The sequence below is a fragment of the Mus caroli genome, chromosome 9, assembly GCF_900094665.2.
Source record: "Mus caroli chromosome 9, CAROLI_EIJ_v1.1, whole genome shotgun sequence".
Lineage (NCBI taxonomy): Eukaryota > Metazoa > Chordata > Mammalia > Rodentia > Muridae > Mus > Mus caroli.
The window spans coordinates 16,666,576-16,682,182 of record NC_034578.1 but is presented as its reverse complement, the minus strand read 5'-3'; the positions used below and the strand labels follow the sequence as shown (position 1 = coordinate 16,682,182).

At 48.6% G+C, this 15,607-nt stretch overlaps 1 protein-coding gene across 2 annotated transcripts in view; it reads left to right on the top strand.

Moving 5' to 3' along the window:
* The window catches only part of Olfm2 (olfactomedin 2), a 79,780-nt gene extending 64,173 nt beyond the window's left edge, over positions 1–15,607 (top strand). For both annotated transcript variants that reach the window (XM_021171748.2, XM_021171747.2), the window contains exons 2-6: positions 7,373–7,522; positions 10,515–10,661; positions 10,926–11,145; positions 11,467–11,573; positions 14,511–15,607. In XM_021171748.2, the coding sequence (XP_021027407.1) occupies positions 7,373–7,522; positions 10,515–10,661; positions 10,926–11,145; positions 11,467–11,573; positions 14,511–15,188 (1,302 nt within the window). In that variant the 3' untranslated portion in view covers positions 15,189–15,607. The remainder of the gene's footprint in view (positions 1–7,372; positions 7,523–10,514; positions 10,662–10,925; positions 11,146–11,466; positions 11,574–14,510) is intronic.

Genomic DNA, 15,607 nt, shown 5'->3' with positions numbered 1-15,607 from the left:
ACACACACACACACACACACACACTGAGAAAACAAACTTAAAGCCAGTGATAAGAAAGTCTGACTTAGAGATGGAGGTAGGGCTGGGTTGTACAGCCCTTTTGTAGACTTTCTTAAGTTCTGAGTTTCATATATACGTATCGTGATATCTTTGTGTGATATGAGGTTGGAATCCAATGCCTATGTTTGCTAAATAAGCACTCTAGGGTTCAGAGTCCCAGATTGTTCTTGCTGTATAATGCATCTTTCTGTGGATGCATCTTATAATGTTAAGTTATTATGCCAATTATTATGTAATTAGAAGCTTAAAAAAGAGACACTCCTACCTGTCTAGTTTTAGGCAGTGCCTAATAAAATTCTTTTATGGGCAGAAAGAGGGCTCAGCAGGTAAAGGTCCTTGGATGGCTCAAGTTCAACCATAGAACTCATACAGTAGAAGAGAGCTGCTAGCTGTTCTCTGATCGACATATACTCCCACGTCATGGCACATGTGTGCACCTGTGTTCGTGCGCACATACCCTACATTGTAATTAAAAGAATTCTTTTTTAAAAAGATCACTGTAAGCCGGGTGTGGTTTTGCACGCCTTTAATCCCAGCACTTGGGAGGCAGAGGTAGGCGGATTTCTGAGTTGGAGGCCAGCCTGGTCTACAAAGTGAGTTCCTGAACAGCCAGGGCTACACAGAGAAATCCTGTCTCGAAAAACCAAACCAAACCAACCAAACAAACAAAAAAAAACAAAGAGCACTGTAGCAGCCTGGTACTTGGCCACACGATCCTTATGATTTGTGTGGGCTGGATTCTTAGTCTCAAGTTGGCTGGGTAAAGTGCAAGAACAGACATCTGACCACCTTGGCTGTGGGTTGGCAGCACGCCCTCCCAGAGTGTCTGATCCCACTCTCAAATTTAATTGGAACCATTGTGTGGTGTTTTACATATCCTTGTAAACCACTTAGATGCTTTTCTGGAAGGAAGAAAAGTCCAAATAAATATATAAGCCCCAAGCCACCTCAGCTTGCTGATTAAATTACCCAGTCTCAAATTCGATTCTATCCTCATTTTATTAAGAGGCAGCTGCTTGCTCTCTTCCAGTTGGCTAATCCTCCCTCAGCCAGTGCTCAGGGGGTGGCTGCCCCCAGGGGACCCAGCCACAATCCCTCTGTCTCGGGAAGCTTTTTTCTTTTCTTCATTTTAGCAGAGTTGGGGATAAACCTCAAGGATGGCATGACTACTAAGCCAGTACTCACTGGAGGATTCTAGGCAGGGGCTCTACCTCTGAGCCACGCCCCCAGCCCCTCACTGGGGGATTCTAGGCGGGGGCTCTGGCACTGAGCCACGCCCCCAGCCCCTCACTGGGAGATTCTAGACAGGGGCTCTGGCACTGAGCCACACCCCCAGCGCCTCACTGGGGGATTCTAGAAAGGAGCTCTATCATTGCCCTGTGTGTCTCAGGCTTAATTAACCCTGAGTCTATTATGGAGCCCTGTGCTTAATTGGGACAGCAGCTTCCATGAAAGTATTTGAAAACTCCAGCTCACAAAATGTGATTTGAAGAAGAGGTACTTGAGGGCATAGCTTATCCTCTTAGAGCCCATTAGCGGACATATTAAGATGGGAACCAGAACTCAGGAAAAAAGAGTGCCTGGGAGGCTCGAGAGATGACCCTCTTTTACAGAGGACCTGAGTTCAGTTCTCAGCACCCATGAGAGGTAGCTCACAAGTACGTGTAACTAAAGCTCCAGGGCTCAAACGCCCTCTTTTGGCTTCAAAGGGCACTGCACTCATGTGCGCATACCACTCTCCCCCACCCCGCCCCAATTAAAATAAAGTATTTGAAAAGCACATCCCTGCCTTTTGATGAGATTATGGGGTGGCTCAGGAGGTGCCTTGGGTGGAATTATATTGGATAAGGTAGAACCAGAAGCCACCGGTTGCACGAGAGGCTGAGGGACTCATGCTTTCCTGTAAATGCATTTTCTGGTGAGATTCCTAGAAGCTAAAGGATTGGAACTGGTGATGGTATGGGACCCCTAACTCTGCCAGACAGAGGCTTCAACTGGGTGAGGGGCTCCTTCCTCTTCTCATGTGCCCAAGATTTTCCTCTCTCTCTCTCTCTCTCTCTCTCTCTCTCTCTCTCTCTNTNTATATATATATATATATATATATATATATATATATATNTGTGTGTGTGTGTGTGTGTGTGTGTGTGTGTGTGTTAATGTGAAGGCACTGAATGGCTTTTGTGGGGTCAGAGGACAACTTGTGAGAGCCAGTTTACCCCTACTTTGTGGGTGCCCAGGAGGTGAACTGAGATTGCCAGGCTTAGTGGCAAGCACTTTTACCAGTTGGGCCATCTTGCTTGCTCCACACTGTTATTTTATGCATTTCCCTGAGATAGACCATTGTGCCCCTCAGGTTAAGACCCTCCAGGAATTAGGGACTTTGGTGCCAAGCTACGTAGACCCCAGTCTTGAAATGGCATTTGGACTGTTCAACATCAAGCCTTCTAGGTCATTCCCATTCCATAGTAGTGAACTTGACTGAATATTTGAACTTAACCCTGCAGGGCAAAACTCAGGATCTTAGTGTGCTGAGACCTGGCGGCCAAACCCAAGGCATTTAATTCCACAGCTGCAGAGAACACTCCAGCAGGGCGCGTGCCATACAGACAATTATTTTAGGAAAGCCACAGAAGCTGTCTCTTCGTGGTGCTTAGATCTTGCTTCTCTTTTACAATTCAATATTTCATATGTTGGGAGAAGTGTCTTGTTTGCTTCAAAGGACATGCCAGGAAGCACAGGCCGGAGATGCTAATTATGTGGATGGGGCTGCTTTGTTTTTGCATAATGAGAATCTTTGAGGGGAGCTCTAGCCTAATTGCTTGGGGACCTGAGCCAGTGGGAGGATATATAGGCAGGGACATTTGGGCTCCTGTTCTTTGTTCAGTTTTGAAAGAACTGGATTTGCTTTGAAAGGAGGCTAAGCAATTGTGCTTTCTTTGGGGAGCAAGGGAAAGCCTTTTGTAGGCCATTTTTCCTGTGTTAGACTGAGTTCCTGGCTGAGCCTAGTGGACCAAGGCTGTAATACCAGCTGCCTGGACACAGGGAGCGTACAAGACCAGCCTGGGTAACTTAGTGAGACTCTACTTCAAAAGAAAAAGTAAGAGATGGCTCAGCAGTTAAGAGCACTGACTGCTCTACCAGAGGACCTGGGTTCAATTCCTGGAACCACCATGGCAGCTCACAACTCTAACAGTTTCATGGGTCCTATGCCGTCTTCTGATCTTCCCAGGCAGGCATTTAATGCACAGGTATACATGGAGGCAAAACAAAGACCACAGTATCCAGGTACCCAGGCGTCCTGAAAACTAATCCGGAACAGAGCCACTTTGTTTACTGGAGGCTCTCATGGGGGTTGCAGAAAATGAGCCTGTGTACCCAGAGTAAATGAGCAGCCCCCAGGCCTCCTGGCTCTGTAAGACTTCCTGGAGTAGCCAGAAGTTCTCAAATAGAAACCTGCCATGGTGATACTTGCCTGTTATTCCAGAACTCCAAGGGTATAGGCGGAAGTATCAGACCAGGTCATCCTTGGCTACATAGTGCGTTTGAAGCCAGCCTGGGATACATGAAATCTTGTCTCAACACAAACAAAACTAAGCAAAATGAACAACAACAACAACAGCAACAAAATCAAGTGTTCTACAGGTAGCTGGTTGTGGTGGTACATGCCTTTAATACCAGTACTGGAGAGGCAGTTGGATCTTGTGAGTTCAAGGCCAGTCTGGTAAGCAAGGCAAGTTACAGGATAGCTTAGGCTTAGAAACTCTGTCTGGAAAAACCAAACCCAAACCAAACCAAACCAAACCTTTAAGAGTTTTCTGACAAAGGACTGGAGAGTTGGCTCAGGGATTAAAGAGCACTGGCTGTTGTAGAGCCTTGGTTCCATGGCCAGCATTCACATGGCCCCTAACAGCTGTCCTGGAACTGCAGCTCCAGGGGACTGAAAACACACACTCAGGCAAAAAACACATACAGACAAAACAGAACAAAACCAAACAAGACAAGAGAAAACAAGACAAGAGCTCTTGCACAGGAGAGGCATGGCTCACTAGGTGTGCTAGAAGACCTTAGGAGAGTCTCTCCTGACTACATGTACAGAATGGACTATGACAGCTTCCGGGGCATACAGGGCACTGAATCATTCTTAAATTTTTTATTAGCACAATATACATAGTAATGGTTATGGCATTTTCATAGCCCACAATGATCTCTCATTGTATTCATCCCATCCCTTCCCTTGTCCCGCCCACTCCTGCTGACTCCTCCCTCTTCCCAGCCAGCCTTTCTATTTTCATGTCTTTCTCTTTTTTTGTGACCCAGAGGGTTTTGTGAGGGTTGACTGCTTACAGAGTGTGGGTGAAGGGCTGTTTACAGGGTGATAGGCTCCTTACCAGTGGCCAAACCACTGAGGAAATGTCTTTTCCTCCTGAGCAACCATTACTGCTTGTTAATCCTAAGGCAGGGACAGAGCCTTGAGCTTTGTCTCCCAACCCCAGCTACCATTAACTGCCCATCACCCCTCAGAGATGGTTGTGGTCTCATTAGTCCCTCCTCCAGCAACCATTAATTGTCTATCAGCCCCCAGGGAGGCTTCTGCTGTTTGAGCCTTGGCTCTGCCTAATTCATTTCTTTTCTTTTTAAAAAACTTCTTTTAATTATATTTTTTATTTTATGTATACTGGAGTTCTGCTTCCATGTGTGAGAATGTCATACCCCCCTGGAACTGGAATTACAGACAGTTGTGAGCTGCCATGTGGATGCTGGGAATTGAACATGGGTCCTTTGGAAGAGCAGCCAGTGCTCCTAACTGCTGAGACATCTCTCTGACTTGGCCAGTAGGTGCAATGACTCAGCGGGTAAAAATACTTGCCACCAAACCTGATGACTTGAGTTCTATTCCAGGGAATCACACTGTGGAAATAGAGAACCAATTTCTGCCAGTTGACCTCTGGCTTCCACATGCATTTTGAGCCACACAATGTGTCCACACACACACACACACACAAAGTAAGTAAATAAATAAGTAAATAAATAAATGTAATAAATAAACAAAACTTTGAGCAGGAGTTCATGCAAGGTAAGCCCAGCAGGCTCTGACAGAGGGAGTCCCCGGCTTAGGTAGGATGTAAGAGGCACAGCCTTGAGTCATTGCCACCGTCTCCGCTATCGTCTGTGAATGGATTATTTTTCTTATAAATTAGTGGAGGTGTGGAGCTCACTGTGTGGTTAGCTCATTTGCTCACATTTCAATAAAAGAATGCATTGAGTGGGAAGAGACCAGCGCGCAGCAGGAGTCTCCCCAATTGCTCCTGACTCAGCCTGCCTTACCTCTGCCTCAGCTCCTGGGCACTGCCTCTTTGGGATCAGTAACAGCTGTGCACATAGTGGCTTGTGCGCTGCTTGCCTCTCCAGAAACACGCGTTGCAGGACACAGTGTAGGCAGGACTGGGCTCAGTGGCTCATGCTTGTCCAGTATGCCCAGTGCTTGCCACAAAGATCTGGCTTTCCTCCTCAGCACTGAGGAACAGAATGTAGCAGTCCATGACTGTCAGCCTAGTGCTCAAGAGGTGGAGTCAGGAGTATCAGGATTTCACCATCATCCATGGCTACAAGATGGAGTTTGAGGCCAGCGTGTGCTATGTGAGCTCCTGTTTCAATACAAAAACAAGCATGCTAGATAGGACCGGAGTTCTGCATTTCTCATCTCCCGGTCACTACTCACTGTCTTCGCCAGGACTCCAGCAGTCCCTCTGAGCTGGGACTGAGCACCCGCATCAGTGCGTTGTCAGTGCGTCAGTGAGCATCTATCTCTCTTCTGCTGATGATTCTCCATTGCTTCCACCTCGTCCACACCAGAAGCCAAAGTCCTGGCTGCTGCTCATCAGCTCCTTCACTGTCACACTGTCACCTCCCCACTCTTGCCTCCCTTCACTTAGCGCCTGGCTCACTCTGCTCTTGTCACCCAGGTCCATGACCCTGCCTCAGGCCTTGCTGTTCCTGCTGCCTGGAACACCTTTCCATACACATGGTACTCCCCTATCCCCGTCCAGTCTACACTCACCAGAAGTCACACCCTGAATGACACCTGCTCCTCACACCCTCTTTTCCTTGAATTTCTTCTGTCTATATTACTCAACAATTCAACATGTGCAATCTCCACTTATTTACATGTGTGTGTGTTTCCTCCACTTTTGAAATGTGTGTGAATGTGTATACACAACAGGCATGTGGGGACCGGGGACAACCTCAGGTATAGTTCACCAGGAGCCATTCAGCTGTTTTTGGACTGGTCTCTCTGTAGCCTGGAGCTCACCAAGGAGGCTACGCCGGCTAGACACTACAGAGATCCTCCTGTAACAATGGCCCCAGAACTTGCACCACCATCCAGGGCTCTTTGTGGGTGCTGGATCGATGTATTGATTTGAACTTACTGTGGATACCCAATCCGTGTAGCACACTCCAACACAGAATTCCTACACTTAAGCAATCCTCCTGCCTCAGCCCCCAAGTGCTGGGTTATCAGGCATGCAATACTACATCCAGCTCCAAGTCCCTGATTTTTCAGTGTCTATTCTTAGGTCCCTTTGCACATTGATAGAGTGCTGAAAGTTTCCCTTTCTGGGGCTGGGGCTCAGTGGGTACAGTGCTGGCCTATCATGAGGCAGGCTCTGGATTCCATTCCTTGCACCTAAGAATCAGGGGTGGTGTTACCCTCCTGTAATCCCAACACACAAGAGGTCAGGGCAGGTAGATCACAAGTTCAAGATTACCTTCAGCTATATAGTTAGTTCAAGGCCAGCCTAGGCTTCATGAGATACAGCATACATGTGGCAGTCCAAAGACAACCTAGAGTGTCAGTGTCCACTGTCCACCTTGTTTGAGACAGTGTCTTGTTCATACCTGTATAAGCCAGTCTAGAAGGTCCAAGAGCTTCCAGGATTCTCCTGTCTGCACCTCCCACTTTGATAGAGTGTTAGGTTACAGACATGATCTCTTTATGTGGGTTGTGGGGAACCAAACTCAGGTCCTCACAGTGGCATGGTAAGTGCTTTCCGCCTTGTTTCCCCACGTGTGCACGTGTGTGCTGGTATGCACTTGTACACATGTGCAGAGACCAGAGGAAGATCTCAGCTGGTGATGTGCCTCAGGTACCTCCCATCTTGTTTGAGACAGAGCCTTTCATTGGCCTGCTAAGTTGTCCAGTTGTCCAGTCAGGCCAGAGAGCCTCCAGGGGCCAGCCAGTCTCTGTCTCTATCTTTTTTCACGGGCTCTGTGGATGGGTTCCTACTCTCTGACTACAGCCTTTCCTCCACAGACTCTCTTCCAGAGCCCGGAGGAGGGCTGGCAGCTCTACACGTCAGCCCAGGCACCTGATGGCAAGTGCGTCTGCACAGCCGTGATCCCTGCACAGAGCACCTGTGCCCGAGATGGTCGGAGCAGAGAGCTTCGGCAACTCATGGAGAAGGTAGGGCCTGGCAGCTGCTGGGGGAGGCTGAGATTCCCTTTTGCCTCTCCTCTTCCTGTCACCATCTAGGCTAAACCACAAAAGATCCAGCTGGGTAGCTTGTTTTAAAGTGGCCAATGGCCAAGATACCATCTAGGTAGGTTTTTTTTTCTTTTTTATTTACATTTTTATTAATTTTTTTTTAAATTTTTTTGGTTTTGTTGAGATAGGATCTCCCTAGGTAGCCCTGGCTGTCCTGGAACCCTCTCTGTAGACCAGACTGGCCTTGAACTTGGAGATCCACCTGCCCCTGCCTCTTCATTGCTGGGATTAAAGGTGTTTGTAACCATACCCAGCTCTATTAAATATTTTGAATTTACCTTTCTTCTTGTTGTTGTTGTTATTTTGAGACAGGTCTCACTGTGAAGCCCTGGCTGGCCTGGTACTTGCTCTATGAACCAAACTAGCCTCAGACTCACAGAGATCTACCTGTCTTTCTGCCTCTCTAGTGCTGGAACTAAGAGTGGGCACCACTTGTCCTACTTGTTTGCTTTTCCTTTTTGAAACAGTATCACATAGCCCAGGCTGTCCTAAAATTCACTATGTAGCTCAAGCTTTGAACTTCCGGTCCTCCTGCCTCTGTCTCCAGAGTTTTGGGATGAGTGGCAGTCATGGACCCACTTCTGTCTTCCAGGTGAATGCCTTCATTCAGTATTTGTTCCAGGTTTCCTAGAAAGAGGGGCCACATGTTTACAGAGCTGGGAAGGCTGTCGTGCCAGGGATAAAGTCTTCATTTGTTCTTGTGTACCCTGACCAGGCAGCCAGTGTTCCATGCAGCCTTGGATGTCCCTGCTAAGAAGGTGCTTGGTGCCCTCATCAGGCAAGGGTCTCGCCTGGTCTTCATTCTGTAAAGGCTTGTGCAAATCGTGCAGCTGGGAGTGGCAGTGCACACCTATAATGCCAGGACTTGGGAAGCTGAGGCAGAATGACTGCCACAAGTTTGAGTCCAGCCTGGGTCACATAGGAAGATCCTGTTGAGTGGGAGGTGGGGAGGGGGGCTGGGTTGCCGCCAAGCCTTACGGCCTGAGTTCAATCCTCAGGTCCTATACGGTTAGAAGAGAGAATGAACTCCCACCAAGTGTCCTCTGACTGCCACATACCAAACAAACAAGTGTAATTTTAGAACATTTTAAAGAGGAGAGAGGAGGGGGCTGGTGAGATGGCTCAGTGGGTAAGAGCACCCGACTGCTCTTCCGAAGGTCCAAAGTTCAAATCCCAGCAACCACATGGTGGCTCACAACCACCCATAATGAGATCTGATGCCCTCTTCTGGTGCATCCGAAGACAGCTACAGTGTACTTACATAAAAATAAATAAATAAATTATTATTAAAAATAAATAAATAAATAAATAAATAAATAAATAAATCTTTAAAAAAAAAAGAGGAGAGAGGAGTAGTTGGGGACTTAAGCCAGTCTGGCTGAAGTGTGAACTTCAGGTTTGGTGACCCTGTCTCAAAAAATAAGGTGGAGGGTTATTGTGGAAAACAAACAGCATCAATCTCTGGTCTCCAGACATACTTATGCAGATGCATATGCACACATATATACATACTTACATACATAGATATGTATGCACACACATATACACACATACATAGGTATGTATGCACACACACTTAACACACTTACACATAGATATGGATGTACACACAAACACACACACAGACATGTATTCAAACACAGACACATACACACTTAGATATACAGATATATATGCATACACACACACACACACACACACACACACGCACACACACGCACGCGCACACACATGCCTGCATGCAGAATCATTTTCACCCTGGCTGCCTCCACTTCATCTGTCTCCAGGATGTTTCGGATTCTTTGCTGACTGAAGTCTCTGTCACTGCCTATTTGTGTCAGCTGTGATGACTGCAGCCACCCCCCTCACTGAACAGAGGAGGAAGCTGAGACTTGGTTGCAGGGAGCACCTGGGGACTTGCAACCCACCCACCCCTTCCTCTCAGAGTCCTGCTCTGCCCACTGCCCTTACTGAAACCGCTTTTCCCCAAAGCGGTGGACTTTTACGTAGGGCCCTTGTTCACAGTGGCTGAAAAAAAAATAGTTCATGGCTTGACTAGTGATGTGTCCCTCCAGGTCTTGTATAGCCTAGGCTGCTCTTGAACTCACTGTGTATCTAAGGAGGACCTTGAAGTTCAAATCCTCCTGGATCCACTTCCCAAGTGGTTTGCATACAAGTATGAACCACCCACTTTATGCTAGGGTTGGATCCAGGGCTTTGTGCACCCCTGACAACCCCTCTATTACTGAGCTTTTAAAGCCCTAAAGCCCCAGGATCCTCCCACCGCTGTTTTCACTTTGTTGTTGTTGTTCTTGTTGTTGTTGTTGTTGACTGACCTGGAATTCATGCTGAAGCCTTGGCTGAGCTGGAGCTCATGGCAATCCTGCTTTAGCCTGAGTGCTGGGATTACTTCTGAGGCCCACCACTTCTGGCTCTTTGCTTTTCAAGACAGGACTTCTCTTTGTAGTCCTGGCTGTCCTGAAACTCGCTTTGTAGACCAGGCTGGCCTCGAACTCACAGAGATCCACCTGCCTCTGCCTCCTAAGTGCTGGGACTAAAGGCGTGCACCACCACCACCCAGCCTGGGCCCTTTTTTTGAGGATACCCTTGAAATTCTGATCCTTCGCCTATTCCTCCAAGTGCTGGGATTATGGGTGTGTGCTACCACTCCTGGTTCTAGTCTTCATTTTGGAAAAGACCCTCTGCCTTGCTGTATCCGAAGGGTGGAAGCCAAGTATTGGGGAGGAGGGGCCAGGTGTGAAGGGATGGGACTTTGTGGAGCCTGCTATTGGAAAGTTGCCAGTGAGATCAGGGGAGAATGGGGTTGGCAGGGGTCCGTACTGGTCCTGGCCACCTGATCCAGTCAGTGGCTGGGAGGAGGAGCTTGTCTCCTGAATGGTTTTCCTTCTAGGTACAGAATGTGTCTCAGTCCATGGAGGTCCTTGAGCTAAGGACATACCGGGATCTCCAGTATGTTCGCAGCATGGAGACCCTCATGCGGAGCCTGGATGCAAGGCTCAGGGCAGCCGATGGGTCAGTCTCAGCCAAAAGCTTTCAGGTGGGTTCTTCTGAGCTCAGCTCTGAGGTCAAGAGAGTGGTTGGAGGGCCTGGGGGGAGGGGCTGCAGTAAGAGTGATTGCTGTGAAAGCCAGAGGACCTGAGTTCCAAGGGTGGGGCCTCGTCTGGGAATAAATGAGGGGTTGGCTGGCCACTGGGGTCCTGAAGGCATCCATTGGCAAGGGATGAGCACTGTATCCAAGATGATAGGGGGTGAAGGTATGGGTCAGGGGTCGGATCGGCGGCCATTTTCTCCTGGTGAGCAGGAACTGAAGGACAGGATGACAGAGCTGCTGCCCCTGAGTTCAGTGCTGGAGCAGTACAAAGCAGACACACGGACCATTGTGCGCCTGCGGGAGGAGGTGAGGAACCTCTCTGGCAACCTGGCTGCCATCCAAGAGGAAATGGGTGCCTACGGGTACGAGGACTTGCAACAGCGCGTGATGGCCCTGGAAGCCCGACTCCATGCCTGCGCGCAGAAGCTGGGTATGCCTTGACCCTGAAGCTTGCCCCAACCCCGATCTCCACACCCAAGCCCAATGCTGCCCGTGTGCTCCAAAGCTAGGTACGGTTTGGCATCTAACTGCCAACCCTCCCTCTTTGGTCTCCCTAACCCAAGGCCACCTCAGGCCCCAAAGCTGGAAGTAGCTTTGGCTCATTTTCAACCCTTTGTGTCCAAGTTGACATCCTGAGATGACACTCAGGTTTCCTCCCAGCCCCCAGCCCTTCCCAGTGCACCCAGTGTCCTGCCTCCTCTCGGAGGTCTTGCTGCAGTCTATCCTCACGCTCACTGTTCCCATCTCCCAGGCTGCGGGAAGCTGACAGGCGTCAGTAACCCTATTACCATTCGGGCCATGGGGTCCCGCTTCGGTTCCTGGATGACTGACACAATGGCCCCCAGTGCAGACAGCAGGGTGAGTGATCTCACTTCAGTGACTGCCTGCTGGCGCCCGGGGAATCCACACTTGACTCTTATTTAGGTTTCAGTTTTATTATTTTTAACTCGTGGGTGAATATGGGGAGGTGGGTAGTGCACTTGAAAGAGAAAAGGCCACTGGATGTCCCTAGAGCTGGAGTTAGGATCTGCCTGTCTCTGCTTCTTGAGTGCTGGGATGAAGGGTGTGTACTACCACCATGTCCAGCCTACTCACTGTTTAAAAATAATTACATGGATATGTGTGTACATGTGCACCACAGCATGTTATGTGTAGGTCAGAGGACAACTTGCTTGGTTCGATTCTTTCCTCCTACCATGTGGCTCTTGGGGATTGAACTGAGGTTGTCAGACTTGGAAGCAGGCACCTTTACCCTTTGGGCAGTCTCACACCAGTGGTTTGTACTCTATCATCCTGAGTCTTTGGCCCTTTTCTCGACTGCCTAGTGACCACAAGACTGAGGTTCCTCTGTCTTTGTCAGTCTTTGTCATCTGTCTAGAGAATACGTTTGTAGGCTGCATGTGTCTTTTGACAGCAGGGACATACTCTGAGAACTGCAGTTAGGCAATCTTGCCATGGTGTAGACATATAGTACTTGCAGAAATTAAAATGGCATAGGAATAGGGAGGGAACTAGCACAGGGGTAAGTGTTTGCTCCACAAACATGATGACTTGAGTTCAAACCCCAGGCATCCATGAGTGGCCATGTGCACCAGTGCTGTGGGGAGCAGAGACAGGGATCACTGGAGCTTACTGGGTCCAGTTCCAGGTTAATTTAGAGACCCTGTCTCAATTAAATGAGGTGGAGGTCGATACAGCAGGACATCTAATGTCCTCTTCTGGCCTCTGCCTGTTTCATTTCTGTGGTTGATAAAATACTCTGACAGAAAGTAACTTAGAGAAGAAAGGGGCTTAGTTTAACTTACAATTCCAGGTTAAAGTCCATCATTGTAAAGAAGTCAAGACATGAATTTCAAACAGCTAGTCACAATCATAAGCACAGTCAGGATGAGAGAGAAAGGCACTGCACACGACGCACATTCTTGCTCATTTGTGCTCAGGTCGGTTTCTCCGTTCTCACACAGTTCAGAACTCCTTGCCTAGTGAATGGTGTTCTCCACAATGGGCTGGGTCTCCCCACATTAATGAACAATTAAGACAATTCCTTATAGACATGTCCACAGCCCAATTCTCTGTAGACAATCTCTCATTGAGACTCACTTACTAGGTAGTTCTCGGTTGTTTCAAGCTGAAACTAACCAACACAATCTGGAGAGATGGCTCAGTGGTTAAGAGCAATGGCTGCACTTCCAGAGGTCCTGAGTTCAATTCCCAGCACATACATGGTGGCTCACAACCATCTGAAATAGGATCTAATGTCTTCTTCTCATATGAAGGTGTACATGCAGAGAGAGCACTCATACATAAACTTCATAATACATAAATCTTTAAAAGCTAACCATCACAATGGGTGATCAAGTGAGCAAGGCAGTAACTCAACACTACTCCATTGTGATCACTGACCTCAACAGATAATGATGGTCCAACCAGCTGGTTATTGGAATTGGATTTGAACTTAACTAGTCCTGTGCACTCTTAGCCACAGACACTTGGGCAGGTGCCTTCATATTGTTCTTGTGATTTTCTTATCCTTCAATATTGAAGTTCTTAAGTCTCACCTCCATATGAGGGCATTCACAAGTGTATTTGAGCATGGTGCTGACAGTGATGCTGAGGGTCAGTGACATGCCTGGAAATCTGTGCTGACGGGAGTTAGCCAGACAAGGTGGCAAACCTACTTAATCCCAGCACTTAGCTTAGGACGCAGATGCGGGTACAACTCTGTGAGTTCAAGCCCAGTTTGGTCTACAAAATGAGTTCCAAGCCAGCCTAGGTTACATAGTTAGACTCTACTCAAAAACCAAAACCAAAACAAACAACAAAAACCAAGTCAAACCAACCAAAATATAGTGAAATCAAAGTAACCTCTTATTACCCAATAGCTGTTCAGTGAACAGTCTCAACCTAGTGTCCAGTGAATCTATGATCCTAGTAAGTCTCCTAGAGGAAAATGTTCCCTGATCCTTCAGGTCATCACCTCTAATTTAGGGTCCTTTTGTTATGTGTTCATAAAGGAATGTGCATAGACGGGTGTGTGTCCCTGCATGAGGCCAGAGGTCAACATGTTTTTCTCTATCATTCTCCACTGCCTTTTCTTTTCCCTTTAGTGTGTGTTAGATGTGCACAGGTTTGTGTACAGATGTGTGTGCTCACAGACCAGGGACAACAGGTTCCCCGTTGTATCACTCCCAGCCTTAGTTCTGGATATAGGCTCTCTTACTGAGCTAGGCTGGCAGTCAGCATGCCCCAGTTGATCCTCCTGTCTCTGCGCTCAAGAGCACTGGGGTTATAGGCACATACACGGCCATGGTCAGCTTCTCAGATGGGTTCTGGGGTCAGACAATCTTTCTGCTTGCAAAGCAGGTGAACTTCCCCATTGAACCATCTTCCTGGCCCTTTCAACCCCCCCTCCCCTCAGTCAGGATCTCTCACAGAACTTGCAGCTCATCAATATGGCTATGCTGGCTGGTTGATGAGCTCCCAAGATCTGTCTCTGGCTTCCCCTGCAGTGTGGTTACAGCTGCACACCACTGTGCTCAGCACTTTTATGGGTGCTGGGATCCAACCTCAGGTCCTCATGCTTGAGTGGCAAGCACTTTACCCCTTGAGTCATCTGCCCAGGCCCACTAGTGTTCACAATCACTAGACTATAACTGGTCACTAAGGTCATAGGACGGATGGTGACTGAGTAGCGACATGCTGATAATGGCTGAACATGATTGATGTTGCCTGGCTGGCTAGTCTCAGAGGGTCACTGGCTACAGTCCCTCCAGTGACTGGCTGCTGCTCTCATAGGTCTGGTACATGGATGGTTATTACAAAGGCCGCCGAGTGCTGGAGTTCCGTACTCTGGGAGACTTCATCAAAGGCCAGAACTTCATCCAGCACCTGCTGCCACAGCCATGGGCAGGTACGGGCCATGTGGTATACAATGGCTCTCTCTTCTACAATAAGTACCAGAGCAATGTGGTGGTCAAGTACCACTTCCGGTCCCGCTCGGTGCTGGTGCAGAGGAGCCTCCCGGGGGCTGGTTACAATAACACCTTCCCCTATTCCTGGGGCGGCTTCTCGGACATGGACTTCATGGTAGACGAGAGTGGGCTGTGGGCTGTGTATACCACCAACCAGAATGCGGGCAACATCGTAGTCAGTCGGCTGGACCCTCACACCCTGGAGGTCGTGAGATCCTGGGACACCGGGTACCCTAAGCGCAGCGCCGGCGAGGCCTTCATGATCTGCGGTGTCCTCTATGTGACCAACTCTCACCTGGCCGGAGCCAAGGTCTACTTTGCGTACTTCACCAACACGTCCAGCTATGAGTACACGGATGTGCCCTTCCACAACCAGTATTCGCACATCTCGATGCTGGATTACAACCCCAGGGAGCGGGCCCTGTATACCTGGAACAACGGGCACCAGGTGCTGTACAACGTCACCCTCTTCCACGTCATCAGCACTGCCGGGGACCCCTAGGTGCCCCCGCAAGGGCTTTGGGGAGCCTTCCCACATCGCCTGTGACCTTCCCCCCCCCGCCCCCCAGCCTTCTCTTGGTCATGCCCTTGCCTTCCTAGATTCCAGTCTCCCCACTTCCCCAGCCTAGCTTTCTGTTCTCAGTATCTCTACCCATGCATTTTCTCCATTTTATTGATCTCTGCTTTTGATACTCCACTTCTGAGTCTTTCTGCCTTTTTATGGATGCTTCTCTTCCTTATTGATCGAACCTCTCCTCTCCTCTCCCTCCATCCACTCTCCCTCCTCTTCCTTTCCCACATTCCTTACCCCTCACTCCCACCCTATCCCTGGATCTGAGTGCATGGATTTTGTTTTTTAAATTTATTATTTACATGTTTTCTTTCCGGGTTGCCAGAATAAACCGGACCTTTGACATTTGG